At 41.0% G+C, this 15,664-nt stretch overlaps 1 protein-coding gene across 1 annotated transcript; it reads left to right on the top strand.

Moving 5' to 3' along the window:
- Positions 1-4,687: 4,687 nt before the first annotated feature.
- LOC139343783 (transmembrane protein 235) lies at positions 4,688-12,236 on the top strand. Its single transcript, XM_070981580.1, has 4 exons — positions 4,688-5,186; positions 6,323-6,400; positions 6,853-6,990; positions 10,347-12,236. The coding sequence occupies exons 1-4, from the start codon at positions 5,015-5,017 to the stop codon at positions 10,589-10,591; spliced, it is 633 nt and encodes a 210-aa protein (XP_070837681.1). The 5' UTR covers positions 4,688-5,014; the 3' UTR covers positions 10,592-12,236.
- The last annotated feature ends 3,428 nt before the right edge of the window (positions 12,237-15,664 follow it).

Here is a 15,664-nt window from a genome sequence, read left to right as displayed (position 1 = left end):
CTGCAGCCAGTCTTGTTCTGGACAAAAAATACCAACATTTTGCTCGGACTATCAAACAAATGTCTTGATTCGATCCTCCAAGGAGGTTATCTCAGAAATACAGACATTGAGACACAAGTCCAGTGTGATTTCTTTTGGATTACAGGGAAGGTGCTTGTTTTACACAAGTGGCTGGATACTCTAAGCTCGCATGCAAATGATGTTTAAATGAAGTTCAGCCAACACCTTGGATGAGTCATAACAGCACACGAAACAAGCAAATACACACATAACACAGAAGTGCTGAGTGTATACACAGGCGTCAACGTGGATGCTTTGTGGAAGTGGACAGTTTTTAGACTCATGATGGACAGTAAAAGAAGAAAAGGAATGAAACTGATGCAGCAGAACCAGAGGCATCATCTGTCTTATCCCATGTTTTAGTCTTCCTTCACCAAACCTTCACACAATACAACTCAACGGCCAACAGTTCAGCTGGATATGCAGGTGTGTTACTCTAATAGCAGCTTATGTAGCCTCGAGCTGCTAACCTCAAGCAGAGGTGAGGCGTGGGCTACAGAGATCTGGTTCAAGTTCAATTCTGTCTTACTACAAACCACCAGATTTTTTGCATTGCACAGCTCCCTCAGTATGTAAAATAATATTTAAATTTTCTGCTACTTTTTTCTTGCACGCAATGACATATCTTATCTTATCTTATTTTAGATGCAAATATGGTAATAATAAAAAATATAATTAAATACATGATGAGGTTTTCTTATATTTTAAGATAACACATGATAAGACTTTATTGTTTAAATCTATTGAACACAAATTACATCTATGGGCCTCTTATTTTGAAAGACAAAGGAAGGAGGACTTTCTATGCCATAAAACAATCTCAGCACCTATCCCAACCTGAGCCTCGCTACAAATATTCAAATCCATAATAAAACAGATTTCAACTATGTGGTAGTGATGTTTCCTGAAAACGGGATGAAACTGGTAAGAACACACAGTACTGAGTCCACAGAAACAACACACAATCGATGCAACCTCGAAAAATAGACCAATTTACACTTTAAATTAGGATCCAAGAGCGAGCAATACAATTCTACAAACACCTAAAAGCCAATGAGCCCAGCTCCTGCCATTACACAGCTGCAGACAGAAGAAAACGGAGACAAGTCCTTTCAGGAAGCTGATCATGAGGCTGAGCTCATCGACAGCGAATGACCACAGGCTGGCCATTGAGACTGGTGGACACAGATAAACCTGGCAACTCAGATTCAGTTCTGCCCACAACAAATGAACAAAGCCAGAGTGACACACTGGTTCCCTGTGTAAAGATAAAACTGAACAGGAGAAAAAGCTGGTTCTGGTGTCACATTTCCCATTCTTACCTTCTACCTTCTGGCGCTCAGTTGGCTCATCACACCGCCCACACATCTCCATACTATCCTCCACAGTTTGGATATAATATGGCTGAAGGTCAATTTCTGCTGCATTTATTTGATGAATCTGAAAAAAACATGTGATTTACAAAATGCATCAGAAGATAATTTGCATATTGTGTCATTTTAGCAATGCTTCACTGCTCCATAGTTAGCTCTGGGCAAAGAATAACATCAGCAAGACAAGCCTCAAACAAGAACACCCACTAGTTCAACCATAGCGCATATCACATTGGCATTATGTGCACAACACCTATGTGCTGATGGATCGTGGAAAGATGGTGCAAAATTTTCAAAAGGCTCTCAATAAATTCAAACTAGGGGCTGTTTCAGAGCAGGGGTGAGCCCCTTACTGACTTGCATGTTACTTCCCACAAAGCAAAATCAATGCTATGACTCCTCTGTGGAAACTGTGTGGGGAAAAACATCTGTGGTTCAAATTTAAGAGACAGACATGGCAACTCTTCTTCGTCTTGCTAACAATTAATGACAAGCCAGCAGAAGTGTTGCACAGCTCGCACCAAGCATGAAGCATTTTAGCTATAATACACTAAACTGAAACGCTTGTTAATTCAAATGCAACGCTTTTTACATTCAAACATGTTGATTTAAGCCTGTAAAATATGGTGCAAACATACTTGTGTTCACACGTGTGATGTTCAAGGTGAAAACATGTAAAGGATTAAATAATTAATTGAGCCACGGCCACATTTAATTGCTGATTTCCACCGCAGATGGCATTTCAGTAATTCCAATGAAAGAATTTGCAAATAAACAGGTTCACAGGTGCAGGCTCTATTTGTAAAAGTGCTGGATTGAATAATTGGTGGCATGTCTTCAATGCAAGGCATAATCTGTGCAGCGTAGTCTCTGTAATATGTAACAGATGCTGAGGATCAGAGACATAATCTCTTTGATTATCAATTACGTCTGCTATTCAACTGGGCTACAATCAAAGCCAGCTCTTCTCCTCCGGATAAAAACATGTCTGTCTTGAAATTGTGCAAAAGATACGTGTGTGTGGTCTGTCTCTTTTGCAGCACACTAAAAATATATAAAACCATCATTGTCTGCATTTGTGAGACATCAGTCTCTGTTGGTGACGTGATAATCAGGCGCTGAAGTTACGTCTCAACTAAATGGATATTGTATAAATGACAATAAGGTAGTTTTATATTTCATGTGTCATGCATCTTTAAACTTTTAGATAAAGAGAAAAACACCACCTCATTAAAAAGATCCATTCAAGAACAGAACTGATGTTAGTCTGATGAAAGACTGTCTACTCAATAATCATGATGGATTGTCCCAAAGATAGCATCGGCATGTCCCAGAGGGGTCACCTTCATGACACATGCAATCAACGCTCTGACTTCTCTACATGCACTTCAGCAAACAGAACTGAGGCAGGTCAGCCACAAATCGTTCTGATGGCTCGGAAAACTGCAGCAATCTGGAGGAACTTTATTCGCCATCCTACATTTGACAAAACCACTTCAGCTTGATGTCTTATGTGTAAAATGAGGCCTTTTATGAAAAGCCGCTGCAATCGGGATGCCAAATTACCTTTGTCCACCCTTTTCTTTGCATTGACTGAGAACTTCTGGGAAGGCTGTCAAGGCTACAATCATTGTATGGAATGATAACGTCAAAAAGTAGTTTCTGGCACCGGTACGTATGTGTGCTACAGCAACTGGTTGTGCCTTTTAACAAGACAGCTGCTACATCCTCTTTCAGTTGCATCGTAGTGGTTGACTCAAACACAGCAAATGCCATATGTCACTCTCAAAAATGTCAGGGATAACCCTTCATCCTCCTGAAATAAATACATACTTGGCTATTTTTGGCCTTCCATATGACTTACTGCACTGATTTCAACATGAAAAAGCATTACACCCAAAAGTGTGGTAGACTGAACTTTATTAGGGATATACAGCATGTTGAAAATCCTCCTCTGCCTCCCTTTTGTGTGTTTATTTTATTTCACACCACTCCAACATCAAAACACGTTGACGATACAGCTAGAGACATATTTTCTGGTCTGCAGTCTGCAACAGGACTTGGTAGATTTATTTTCCAGTGAGACAAGAACAACAACCCAGCACAATGTGGAGCAGCCATAAAGCCACACAGGAATGGCTTCAAAATATCCTGGAGTAGTGGCCAAGTCAGAGCCACGTCCTCAGTCCAATTGTGAATTTGTGGCAGGAATTGGAAATTGCTTTTCACTCATGGCCCCTGTGGCACTTGACAGCACTTGGGCAGTTTTACAAGGAATAATGGGGGTGAAAAACGTATTCTCTAAACGTGTGAGGCTGACAGACCTGCCCGCTGCCTCCAGGCTATAAATGTTGCCAAAGGTGCCTCTGTTATTCACTTGAAAGAGATAAATGCTCATTTATTTGATAGTTGGGCTTAATTTGTCAGTTTGTCGAGATTTGTTTGACATATGACAGGGATTAGTTGTAAACAAAACAAAACAAAACAAAACAAAACAAAACAAAACAAACACCCACCTCAGAGACCGGTGCTAAGCTAGCTTAGCTCAGCTGGCCATCGCTGCGTAGCTTCATAGTTCTACCTTTTTGTGAGTCGTCTAACAATAACTGTTGTTTAACTTCTTAAATTAAAAAGTTAGCTGACACACCCGCTCACAGAGCAGCTAGCGACCAACACGATACAGCCTGCACGCTCTTCCACTTGGACGCACAACGTCAATCACCTGAGTTGCCCCACCTATAGGACCCCTCCGGTATGACAGGTGACTTAAGTGCCTGGTCAGAAAGTGCGGAGTTTTTTAAGTTATTATCTGATTGATTCAGGATTTTATACCAACCGATTTTTTTTTTATTTATTTCTCAAATAAGCCGATGAACTGCTATGTTTATTTCATTAAGTGTAGGTATAAGAGGCGATGTGCTAAACCCTTAAATTTCGACTTTTATTCAGGAAGTCTGGGTATTTTACCTCATGTTTAGGTTGCTTTTTCATTTACTAGCTACTTTAATGACAGGGACAGGAGTGTGATCCTACAGTTGTGTATATAACAGTTCCGGACACTGATGTTGAAAATAGGCTAACGGTACAGTCACGCAAACATGAGGTAACTACAATAGGGCCGGATGTGAAAATTTTGCATTAAAAAAATAAATTTTAAGCACCTTCACACCGCGTGTTTCCCGGTCGTGGTTTTATTTTGGAATTCCACAACGGAAATATGGTGTTTTATTCCTCTTAACTTGACTCTGTGGATCAGTCCAGGAGCGCAGCTGCCACTGGCGGACACTTTTGCCTGACCGTGAGCCGATGCTCAGAGACACATCTCTCTTCTCATTTTTTTCCCTTTAAAGTAAACTGGAAACAATTAATGGATTGCGGTGTTTTTCCCACTTTCCAGCTTAAACTGCATTTTAGGACCGTGGTAGCCATGGAGAACCAACATTTTACAGGGATGAACCCAGATGGAGAGCTTTTACGCATCGCGCATTTTGGAGCGTCGATGTAAACTACAGTGAAGAAAAAATAAATAAAAACTTAACTGTGTATTACAGTGCCTGCGCTCTGCGTGTGGACTCCGTATAATGAGGTACGAATTGGTGGTCCTCGGTGCTGGGTTTACAGGTTTGCTCAGTTTTAGCCTACTCGCTGTGGCTATTGGGACTGATTACTGGTACATCATCGATGTGAATAAACCCAACCACACAGGTCCAGACGACCTGAGTTCACATTCTGGACTGTGGAGAATTAATGAAGGTAGGACAACCCAAGCCTGCACATTATAGTCTGTAGTTTGTATGAGCTTTTATTCAGACAGTCTGTATAGCCTAAGCATGGTGTTTGTGCTGTAACAAAATTGGATACAGCCCTCATTTATGCTGAATAACTTTTGCACCGCTTCTCAGTCTATAGAGTCGTTTTGAGGAGCTTTTATCATGTCGCATCAACACTACTGTACGTAAAAAAAACACCGTAGATTCAATCATAAGCTGAATTATTTTTGAATGAACTTACAATGTCTGTAATTCCTGAATCAGGCGTGTTCGAGCCAATGTTGACACAAAAGGAGAATCGATGTAGTGGATTACATGTGATGCTGTGGGGATTGAACATTGCTCATGGATCATGGGTCTGTGATGTTGCTCCGTTGCCGTGTTTATTGTCAGCGGCAGAAGCGATTGCCTTGATTTGTCCCTCATCACTCCACTGGAGAACTCAGGTGCAAAAACTGCTTGTGGTAAATTTCAATTCTGTGCTTTTATCTTGGAGAATAAATGATAACCACGGCTAGGAGCTGGATTAGTAACTCCTCATTTAGATTATTGAATATTTCAGTTTACATTCAGTGAGCCTTGCACCACACAGGACAATCACATGTGTAAGATATTGCAGTTTTCCCCTTCTTAAGTATAAATTTAGCAATTGTAACCCCTCACACCTGTATCAGCCACTCTGCAGACACTGCAGAGAGGATTTTTTTTTTTTTTTTGGATACATCTGCAATAGAATATACTTGGCTGCACAGCTCCCAGAGGTGTTGAGTTTGTGGCTAGTGCAACCAACAGTTCACCCAGTAAATACCATTTAATGACACACCTCATAGTTTGAAGCTCTTTACGCAGCACTCACCTGCAGTGAAGTATCAACAAAAAATGGAGGATGCACTGAAATTCTTGGCACACAACTGTCACACATGCAGGGCTGAGAACAAATGTCATACAGTGTGTCTTCTGTGTCATGTCTTTAATTGGTTTGATTAATTTACTCATGCAATGTGTTTGTTACATTTCGATATATCATTAATTGTGCAACTCTGGGGTAAAAACTGACACTGTTTGGTATCCAGTACCGCACGTCCTGTCGTGTGCAACCTTTTCCCTTGGCATTTTCAGGAGTGAACAGGAGCTCAGTCATCCCTTCTTTCACAGCAAATATGTCCAGCCTGTCAGAGGCAGAAAGGCACCTTCTTGGTGAGTGCTGGTTTTCTTTATCAACTGATATGGCACGACAGGATGAAGTGGATTTAGAGCAGAAATTTGCAGTTAGAAAATCTAATCCAAAAGGCATACAATAAGCAAACATGAACATTTTAACGAAGGATGGTGTGATTTTTGAAACTGTCCCTGTTTGCGGCTTTGTCGATAAAATGCAATAAGTTGTCGACTGTGAGAAGCTTTCTTTAGCAGATCTTAACATGTTTGATGTTTGATTTTCACACCCTGCTGACAATGAAAACCAACGCCTCCCTGGACGGCAGAAATCAATCTGAAAATCAGAACTGCTTTTGAAAATGGTTGTACTCAGCAGCAGTGTTAATTTAGCTGACTTGTAATGAAGGCTCTGTAACAAGCATAGTCCTTTAAAATCTATAAGCACAGTAACCATCATGCTTTTGTGTGTGCATACTGTATGTGCTTTACAGGCTTGCACAAGGTGGTGGTCATCGTGTTGCCCCTCAGCTTGGTCCTGCTGGTGTTTGGCTGGATCTTGGGACTCGTCAGCTCGTTTGCCAGCCGTCCCAACCTGCTGGCTGGAACAGCATCCTACTTTCTCTTCGGCAGTAAGTCTGTTTTTACTATTTGTTTGTTTGTTTTTTTCTCATCTGAAGCAATTCTGAGTGCTCACGGTGTAGGCAGCTCTAACGGGAATCATCAGTGTGTAAGAATAGTGTGTGGGTGGCGCGTTGTACACATATAGGTGCCTTAGTGTGTGTTAATCACACTACACTATCCTAGAAAACCTTGAAATCTCTTATTTCAAGTGCTCCCTCTCACTTTTGATTCCCTTCTGACTTAAGTCTACTGCTAAAATGTCATTTTAGCCTTCTGACCTATGAGACAATTGTGATCATTGTTGTGTATCCTGGAGAAAGCTGGGAAAGGTAGAACCCACAGCTACATTTTAAATTCAAAATCCCATTCGGCGAGTTGATCTTTTCACTCACAGTGTTATTAGAGTGGGAGGATATGGGGTTTTTCTAAGGAAGTAAGGAGATGGACACCTTAAAACACTGCATTCAAACACAATTATTGCAGTGCTGTGAGCGATAGTCGTGCTGCTCTGACAGGGACTCCCGTATGTTAAATGGGTTCTGTTTTGACACCTTTTTCAAACACTACAGCGCTATAGAAAGGTGTGAATAAAGATAATTAGTTTATGATGTAATTGGGTTTTTTTTGTGCACAATATACATTATGATTGTAAGCTGGTTCCGGATGAGTCTTGACATGAAACTAGACATCAAACCACACTTTTTTCTATGAATACAGACATAATTACCAGTATTGATCACAGCAGTGATTGCTGATCATGATGAAGTGGCACGAAATTGCAGGAGAATTTGTCCCTGATTAAACGAGTCATTCAGATTTCTCCCTGGAATCAGCGGCAGGCTCTTTCTCAGGTCATTGCAAGAAAAAAAGAGGAAAAAACATCTTCCTAAAATATCATTGTGATCTTGTAATGGTGCAGTCCTGACATTTGACGCGCTACTGAGTTTCTGAGCATTTTTTTTTTTTAGCCATGCTAGCGACACAGCTCTAAGGAAGGCAATGTCAGTGTGTCAGTTGTTTGGTCAAGACTGAAATATGTTAGCCGCTATTGGATGGATTGGCCTGAAATTGGAACACACATGTAATGCTCCCCTCAGGATGAATGGTAATAACTTTGGTGAGCATGTTACCATGCTAGCATTTGTATTCAGCTCAAGGCACCACTGTGCAAGAGTGCTGCCTCGCAGAGCTGCTAGCATGGCTGTAGACTCTTAGTGTCACTAGATTATGATTGCGAACACTTTTATGTGTCACACAATAGAAGACAGCGTTTATTGCTCAGAAATATGAAATGAATGAAACAACCTGTGGTAGTTAGAATGTGATAAAGAGCCCCCTGGTGTGCCCTTTCAGTGAAGAAAACCTGATGCAGTGCCATATAGGCTGGCCTACATGCTAGAAAATTAGTATTTAATGTTAAAATCATTAAATTGAAATCTGAAGGCTAGAAACTGCTTCACCATAAATGCATTACCACTTTCTGTGCACTAGTGCCTCACCTCATGCAGCATGCTTTTTTTTTTCACCCCTACCCTTGAGACAACCTGAGTCTGCCACTGTCCATCACTGTAGGAGCTCAAAGGTAGAACTGAGTATCACCCTGGAGAGTCCACCTCTGAGCAGCTCTAGGTTTGGTCTATATAGCGAGGAGACCTGATCTGTGGAACCCTTAAATGGCAGTATTAGAAGGACACGCTTATAAGCAGCACAGCAACAGAAAGATTGCTTCTTTCCTTCACCATGACGAATTCAGCTGTTGACCAGCCACAATAAGTAGAATATCCATCAAATGATGCATTTTGAACTCAAAGGGAAGGAGCTTGAATTTGGATTTGGGTGTGGATGACGTTGGATGGATGAATCTGTCATGGAAATAGAAGGCAGTGTTACTGTATATACTTCATCATCTGTGCTGACAGGCCTGGCCTCCCATGTGACGCAGAGAAGACAGCTAAATTCATGCTTTGCACCGAATGTCCTGTCCACATCTCTGCATCAAAAGAGCTGCAAGCTCATCCACTTCCAAAACCACCTCTGACATCAAGTAAACGCAAATGGGTTAATGGATTTCAACATTTTGTTCAGCTCTTTTTTCCCCTTTTTCTTATTTAACACACAAGAACCTTTTTTCTGAGTTTGAAAATGTTAGTAAGAGAGATAACATGTCCAAACACGAGTTTTATGTTGAGTTCTGTGCCAATAGGTCTTTGAAATCCCACTCTGAACACTCACATCACGTACTGCAGCGCTGATTAATCTGTCTCTTTGGACATCTGGCATAACTGACATTTCCATCTTGGACAATATTTGCTTCTTCCTCAGCTTGAACAGCCGTGAACCTACAACTCAAGGTTGTTTAAAAAACACCTTCACTCCAAATGTTTTTGCTTTAATAAGTTAGCACAATACTAAATGTTTCGCAGATCCACTGTGTGGAGCAGGAACAGCTCAGGCTTTAAAGTGCAATGGAACTATAAAAGTGGAACTGTATATGTAAGCCTTCACATAATTACATAATTAATGTACTGTAGACCAGAACTAGAGGTGAGATCTTGCCCATGTGGGAGGTATAATCATCCGCAATGGACATCTGACTGCAAGACAGACTGTTCTTTCTGGCTTTTTCTTCTTCTCTGGTGTGCTGACATGCAAATTAAGCCCACAACTTGATAGACATTGAGAGAGAAGCCCACAGTAATTAACAGAGGTTAATTCCAGCACACAGTTGTGCAGTCTGTAGTGGTTGTGCCTTCCACAGTGGTTGCCACAGTAAAGGTCAGTCCGAACTATTCATGTAATGGCGACTACTCGATATTTAAGGTCTTCTGGAGTTGACATTCAGCAGTGTGTCATTCCTTTCAGTCCACCTCTGAGGTAATGGTTATGCGAGAGGCTTCATTTGTCTGTACGGGAAGAAAAGAAGAAGAAGTCAAAAACGATGCACAGTAGAAATTTCATATTTATGTCACAGGTTCCTCCTGTGGAGCAAATGATCTGATTAAATTCAGAAGCACCATGTCGGATTAATATGGACGTGATTGAGATAAATGTTTCTTAAAACTGCTTTAAATCTTTAATGCTTTGAGATTATACTAATTGTTTCTCATTATTGGACTAGCAAGTCTTTATTATCGAATGCCATCCTTGACTCATGCAAAAATGTGTTAATTATCGCATTATTAACTTAATGACCTCACTGTAAAAACTGGTTACGTTTAATACATCATGGTGATTATGGTGTGTAATTAGGCAACTCGAGGGTCTCCTGCCTTATTCGTCAAAATGGATCCGGTTCCATGTTCCAGGTGCAGGGGAATTTGGGTTTTTCCAGTGGTGCCATCTGTCTGTTTCTGTGTACCAACAGGTCTTTTTACCCTGACTGGGGTCAGCACCTACATCAGATATTCCAACCAGGCCATGGAAGAGTTCAAGCAGATTGTGTCCCCAGAGAACCTCGCCAACGTGGACGTGTCTTTCGGCTGGTCCTTGGCTGCAGCTTGGCTCTCCTACAGCCTGGAGGTGGCCACTGCCCTGCTGCTCATGCTAGCTGCAAGAATACGACAGATGAAGGGACACTATGACTCTGGTGTAGCCATCACCATGTCATAGGTTCATGTTTTTGATGACCATGTGAATCTAGAAGTCCACAGATTGGATGGTATGTCTTTGCTGTTGTTATTCATTTATTTGTTTTTGAGGAAAAGCAGTGTTGAGGGGTATTGCAATACCATCAAACGGATCAAGGGCCAAAAAAACCAAAATGTAGATACAAGCTGGCTTCACATAACTCCAGCCGCAGACACACAAGACTACATTCACATGCACAAATATTCAGCTTCTTGCCTTTATTCCAAAAAATAAAATATTAGGGATAAGCTGTTTGCATGGCTAATGGATATTATATGAATCTTGTTTGCATGCAGCTGTTTTCCGCACCTGTTGATATCCACGTCTTTCATAATGTTTACGAGTAGCTGTGTTTCTCCTTCCGACCAGAAATGCGGGCTTTTCTTTTGTGTATGCATCGCTATCCAACCCTTGCAAACTGTTGGCAAGGCAACACGCAGAGCTGATTGTAAACAGACAAGAGGCTGTGTGCGGTAAAACCCCCGACTGAGGCACATACTCATTAGAAAATGCTACTTTTGAAATATCCAAAGGGAATATGCTGTTTACATGACCTGCTTCAAATTCGGAATATAATCGTATTTGGAACAATAGTGGAAAACTAGAGTGCAGGTAAATGTAGTCACTGACGCTAAATAAGTGATGCTGTTGAGCTCATTGTGTCTGATGGCTTGTTGTGAGCCCTGCTACCTTTCATTCTCTCGTTACACTTTTCTGTCCATTGTCCCAGTCCACAATGATATCGGAAATGTGGAAAGACAAACAGAAAAACAGGCTACCAAGTTTTCTTTCTTTCTTTTCTCTCTTTTGAAGTGTTTCTGTCAGTTCAGCCTTATGTTGCCACATTACAGTCCATATATATGCAGACATTTCTGTGGTAGTTTACAGAAAACAGCTTCATCTGTTCACCCAAATGCAAATTCACTTGCAATGTGAATGCAGGCTGAATGAGAAGTGAAGTTGAATGGGATCATTTTCTTTTGGACAAGCGCTATATGAGGCTTTTTCGACTTGAGGAGGACTGTTGCACCTCCCCTGCACCCATATTTTATACTGTATTTAAATGTGGTTCATATCAGTGGTTCTGGGTGTTCCTGTCAAATGAAAGCACTGCTGATTCTGCAGCAGAAAACCACCAGGCAATGAAGCCATGCTAGCACACAGGCACAAATGATAGGCTATCTTTCACAGCTGTTGTATTTTTTATCCGTGTGCAAGAGAAATTTGCATCTCACAGCTTTTGAAAAGCGGTTAGCATTTAGCGGATGATGTAGAAGTCGAGACAGTTATGGCTGCTCAGCATTGTGACTTTCAGAGAGACATCAAAAATGTTAGTTTGTGCCTCCTTCTTAAAAACTTTATTCCTGTTCCCATCCTGCTGGTCGATTCATTAATCATGCAAACAGGGCTGAAGGTAAGTGCACTCTGGGGGATCCTGCAAGCTGCTTTCAGCGATACAGAATATCCACGTGTCACCACTTACTTTGCAGTCATTAACAGCTAGATATTGTAATATTGTGTCTGTGCTGTCCATTTCTAGAAATGTGACTTCTCGTTTCTGCTTAGTTGGAATTAAAAAGATCACTGTGAAAAGAGAAAAATGAGCACTCTGAAGTGCTGCCAAACATATTGTCTTTGCGTCTTCTTTTTCACTATCGTGACAAACTTTGTGTACACTTTCATTAGTGAAAGGCTGAACTTTTTGAAGTTACTGTGGCACAAATTAAACATTAATCCAACTGTAGCTTGAATACTGTAAGTAGGCAACAGAAAAAAGCCACATTGATCAATCACTTTCAGATGTCAGCAGCACACTAATCAAAATGCACAAATGTCCTGAAGAGTTTTGTGTTTTGAGGCGATAATGTTTAAAACGTCATGATTATATATTACCTAGTCCATATATAACACAATTCTGAGACTTCTTCCGAGAAGTCTTGCAGTTAGAATACCTAGCCACTTTACTTAAGATTGAATTGGGACTCTCTGCTTCTGAATGTAGATGAAGCACATCAGGAATCAGACAGAAAAACTGCTGCGTAAAGAACTGCCAATAACTCAGACATCTCTGACCAATATGTTGTACCACTGCTGTCTGCAAAAGATTCATTCATTCTGTATATATTTGCACATTCAACCCACTGAGGATGTTGCGGCAACAAGTTTAACACAGAAGTAAGTTCATAATATTCACTATATTACTGCCTTTTATGTGGAAAATAAGCTGTAAAAGCTAATAAAAGAGGTGAAGAAGGCAGCAGCAAGGCAACAGTGCAGGTTCCAGAAAAATACCCAAATGGCTTTGCAAATATTTTTTGTTGGAATTCTTTTTTTGTTTTTAAAGTGCAGTTAAAAGAGAAATATGCTTTAAATAGTGAGAAATATTAAATATTCAAAGAACAACTGAACACACACACAAAAAAAAATCCACTGGGTACTCATTAAACAGGGGTCATCCTCCAGAACCATCAACATGCCTGACTTCAGGCTTCTCAGGACTAAGAACCTTTAGCCTTTCTGCACAGTGTAATTTTCTCTTGACTGGATGCAGGACTCAAAATACAAGGGAGGAGGTAGCCCTGGAGAAAAACTGTTTGAAGCAAAGTATATGGGTACAATAAGGACCACTGAGAAACTTTGATTATGTTGGGTGAGGGCCTATTGCCTTTTCATCACAGCCGAACGATGTACCGCATGACGTGAGTGTTTCCTGACAGTTTTATTGGAATTTTACAAATGATATCCAACAAGAAACTAATACGCTTATTCAACTGTGTTGCATTGCTCCTCAAATGCCTGGCTGTAAATACAGAAGTGCATGAAATCTCAATTCACTTGATGTCTTTGTAGGATCAAAATGTTGATGAGCTGAGTGGGTTTAGGGGTTAAAGAGATGCACTTTGGACTATAGAGTTTTAAGTGGAATTTGCAACCCTAAGACGTTGACCTGCACTAAAAACATTTCTAAATGACACTGTTCAGCATCGTAATGTGAAAAGCAGAGCTCATGGCAGAGATAGACGCCATAGATTAAAAGGTGTGCTTATGTTTGCCTAAATGTGATTTGCTGCGTGATTGAATGTGCCTCAGCCAGTGAATCAAAATCCAAACGATGAAACATTGTGTCCACTCAGCTGTTTGTTTGGCAGCTTCCTGCCCAGCAATCCTGTCTCAGATGCTACAGAAAGCACAAAGCTATAAACGAAGGACCAAAGCACAGCGACTCAGTCTTGCAGCCCCCTTTTATATATTAGGCCAGCTGAAATCCCATTAAACTTTTATGGAACATAATAATTCAATCCGCTCTGGCAGAAGAAAAGCAAAGTTGGTGCTAAGCCATTACTCTTTGGTTTGTGTCCTTGTCCTTGACAGAGTGCTGTAATTTTCACTTTTGGACAACCTCTAGGCTCTCAGTTTAGAAGCCATTAAAGGAACACAACCTGTTTTTATCTTTTTATCCAAAAAAGTTGGGACACTGTGTAAAACAATAAAAACTTGCTAATTGTTTTCGACATATACTGAATTGAAAACAGTACAGAGACGATATATTTACCTACAGTTCATTTACAAATGATTACATTCTGTTTTTATTTACACAGCGTCACTACTTTTCTTTGTCACCAGCCTTTTGTGGTGTGTCAGCTCATGGAGTTAACTGGACCCTAATGTGATCATATGTCTGTAACGGGTCAGCAGCCTTAGACACGCATGCCACCATTAGCATGCTTTAGCTTGACCAGTGCCACACTAGCAGCTGATCCTATTCACACTGCAGCCATTTTCAGCATTTGAGCTTCCCACTGAGATTGTGACATCAGTGGGAAAATGGCCATCATGTGAATATAGTCTATAAGTGTGCAAGAGAGTTTTTTGGTAATGTTGGAGCCCTCTCATCTGCATACCAAATTACCTCTTTCACAGCCAACTGCAGCATTGCAGCCTATTATTGATGGTATTTTGAGGGTTTATTCCCTACCCCTACATATTGCAAAGACCCGCTTTACTCCACCCAGGAAGAAAACATAACACTGCTAGAGCCACCTCGGTAGAAGATGCTAGGTAAGAAAGCATTGGCATTCCAACCATTTTGAGACCAAACATGGAATGCTGTCAAGGATGAGGCAGACAAGGCTGAATTCAAATGTGCAGGTATGGAAAGCAAGCAAACACCCGCATCTCATCGTCCTGCTATCAGTCAAGTTACCCCAGCAAGCTATCGCATTGCTCACTGCATTGCAAAATGTGGAAAGCCATTGACTGAGGGCAAATATATTAAGGAGGCTGTCCTCCCTAGCTCAGAGGTTTAACAGACAAAAAAATTAAGTGACTCAAGAGAAATAACAGAAAATGTTGCACGGCAGCAAAAAAGCTGGTTTGAGAGCAGATCATTCTTCACACGAACAGCGTGTTCCTGCAGCTGTTTGACAACTGACCACTCTGAAGCTTGCGTACAATTTAAAATGACTACATATGACTGCCAGATAATGAGGCCCTGCAAAGGAAAGCAAGCCCAGGGATCACACTGACTGGTATGCATCTGTCTATTTGTAGCACACATGAATTTGAATAATGGAGCTCTTTTTCCCAGTCTGTTTTTTCCATCTCAGATGTGGATTTTTTCATAAGGATGGCAGCATTCCTGTGTCATGCTCATATTTCAGTTTTTTTTTTTACCTGAATTCAACTGTGATTCTGGATTTTCTCTTCAATACATTACAGGGCTGTGCAGACAATGAAAAGATGAGCAAAAGTGCAGACGTTTCAGTCCATGTTGGACTTTCCTCAGTGCAAAATGAGGCATGCATGATGAGTTGCCCATCATATGGGCTTCTCTATAGGTGCACCTGGTCCATCATCCAGCGCTTGACTGACTGCGTATGAAGCCAGTTGCCAGTAAGTCAAGTCATTATTCAGCTCCATGGTGTTGATGCATTCTGATGTCATGATAATGATATACATACATGCATCCTGTGCACTGGAGATGTGGCCTGCTGATACGCCATGACTGATTCTTCCTTTCAGCCAGTATGGTGAGGCAATTTGAGGTCGAAGATA

Source organism: Chaetodon trifascialis, chromosome 15 (assembly GCF_039877785.1).
Source record: "Chaetodon trifascialis isolate fChaTrf1 chromosome 15, fChaTrf1.hap1, whole genome shotgun sequence".
Lineage (NCBI taxonomy): Eukaryota > Metazoa > Chordata > Actinopteri > Chaetodontiformes > Chaetodontidae > Chaetodon > Chaetodon trifascialis.
The sequence above is the reverse complement of the archived record's forward strand: the minus strand, read 5'-3'. Positions and strand labels throughout refer to the sequence as shown.

Coding starts and splice junctions, on each gene's coding strand:
- LOC139343783 (XM_070981580.1), top strand. CDS start 5,015: ATGAGGTACGAATTGGTGGTCCTCGGTGCTGGGTTTACAGGTTTGCTC. Junction 6,401..6,852: donor GGCAGAAAGGCACCTTCTTG/GTGAGTGCTGGT, acceptor TGTGCTTTACAG/GCTTGCACAAGGTGGTGGTC. Junction 6,991..10,346: donor ATCCTACTTTCTCTTCGGCA/GTAAGTCTGTTT, acceptor GTGTACCAACAG/GTCTTTTTACCCTGACTGGG.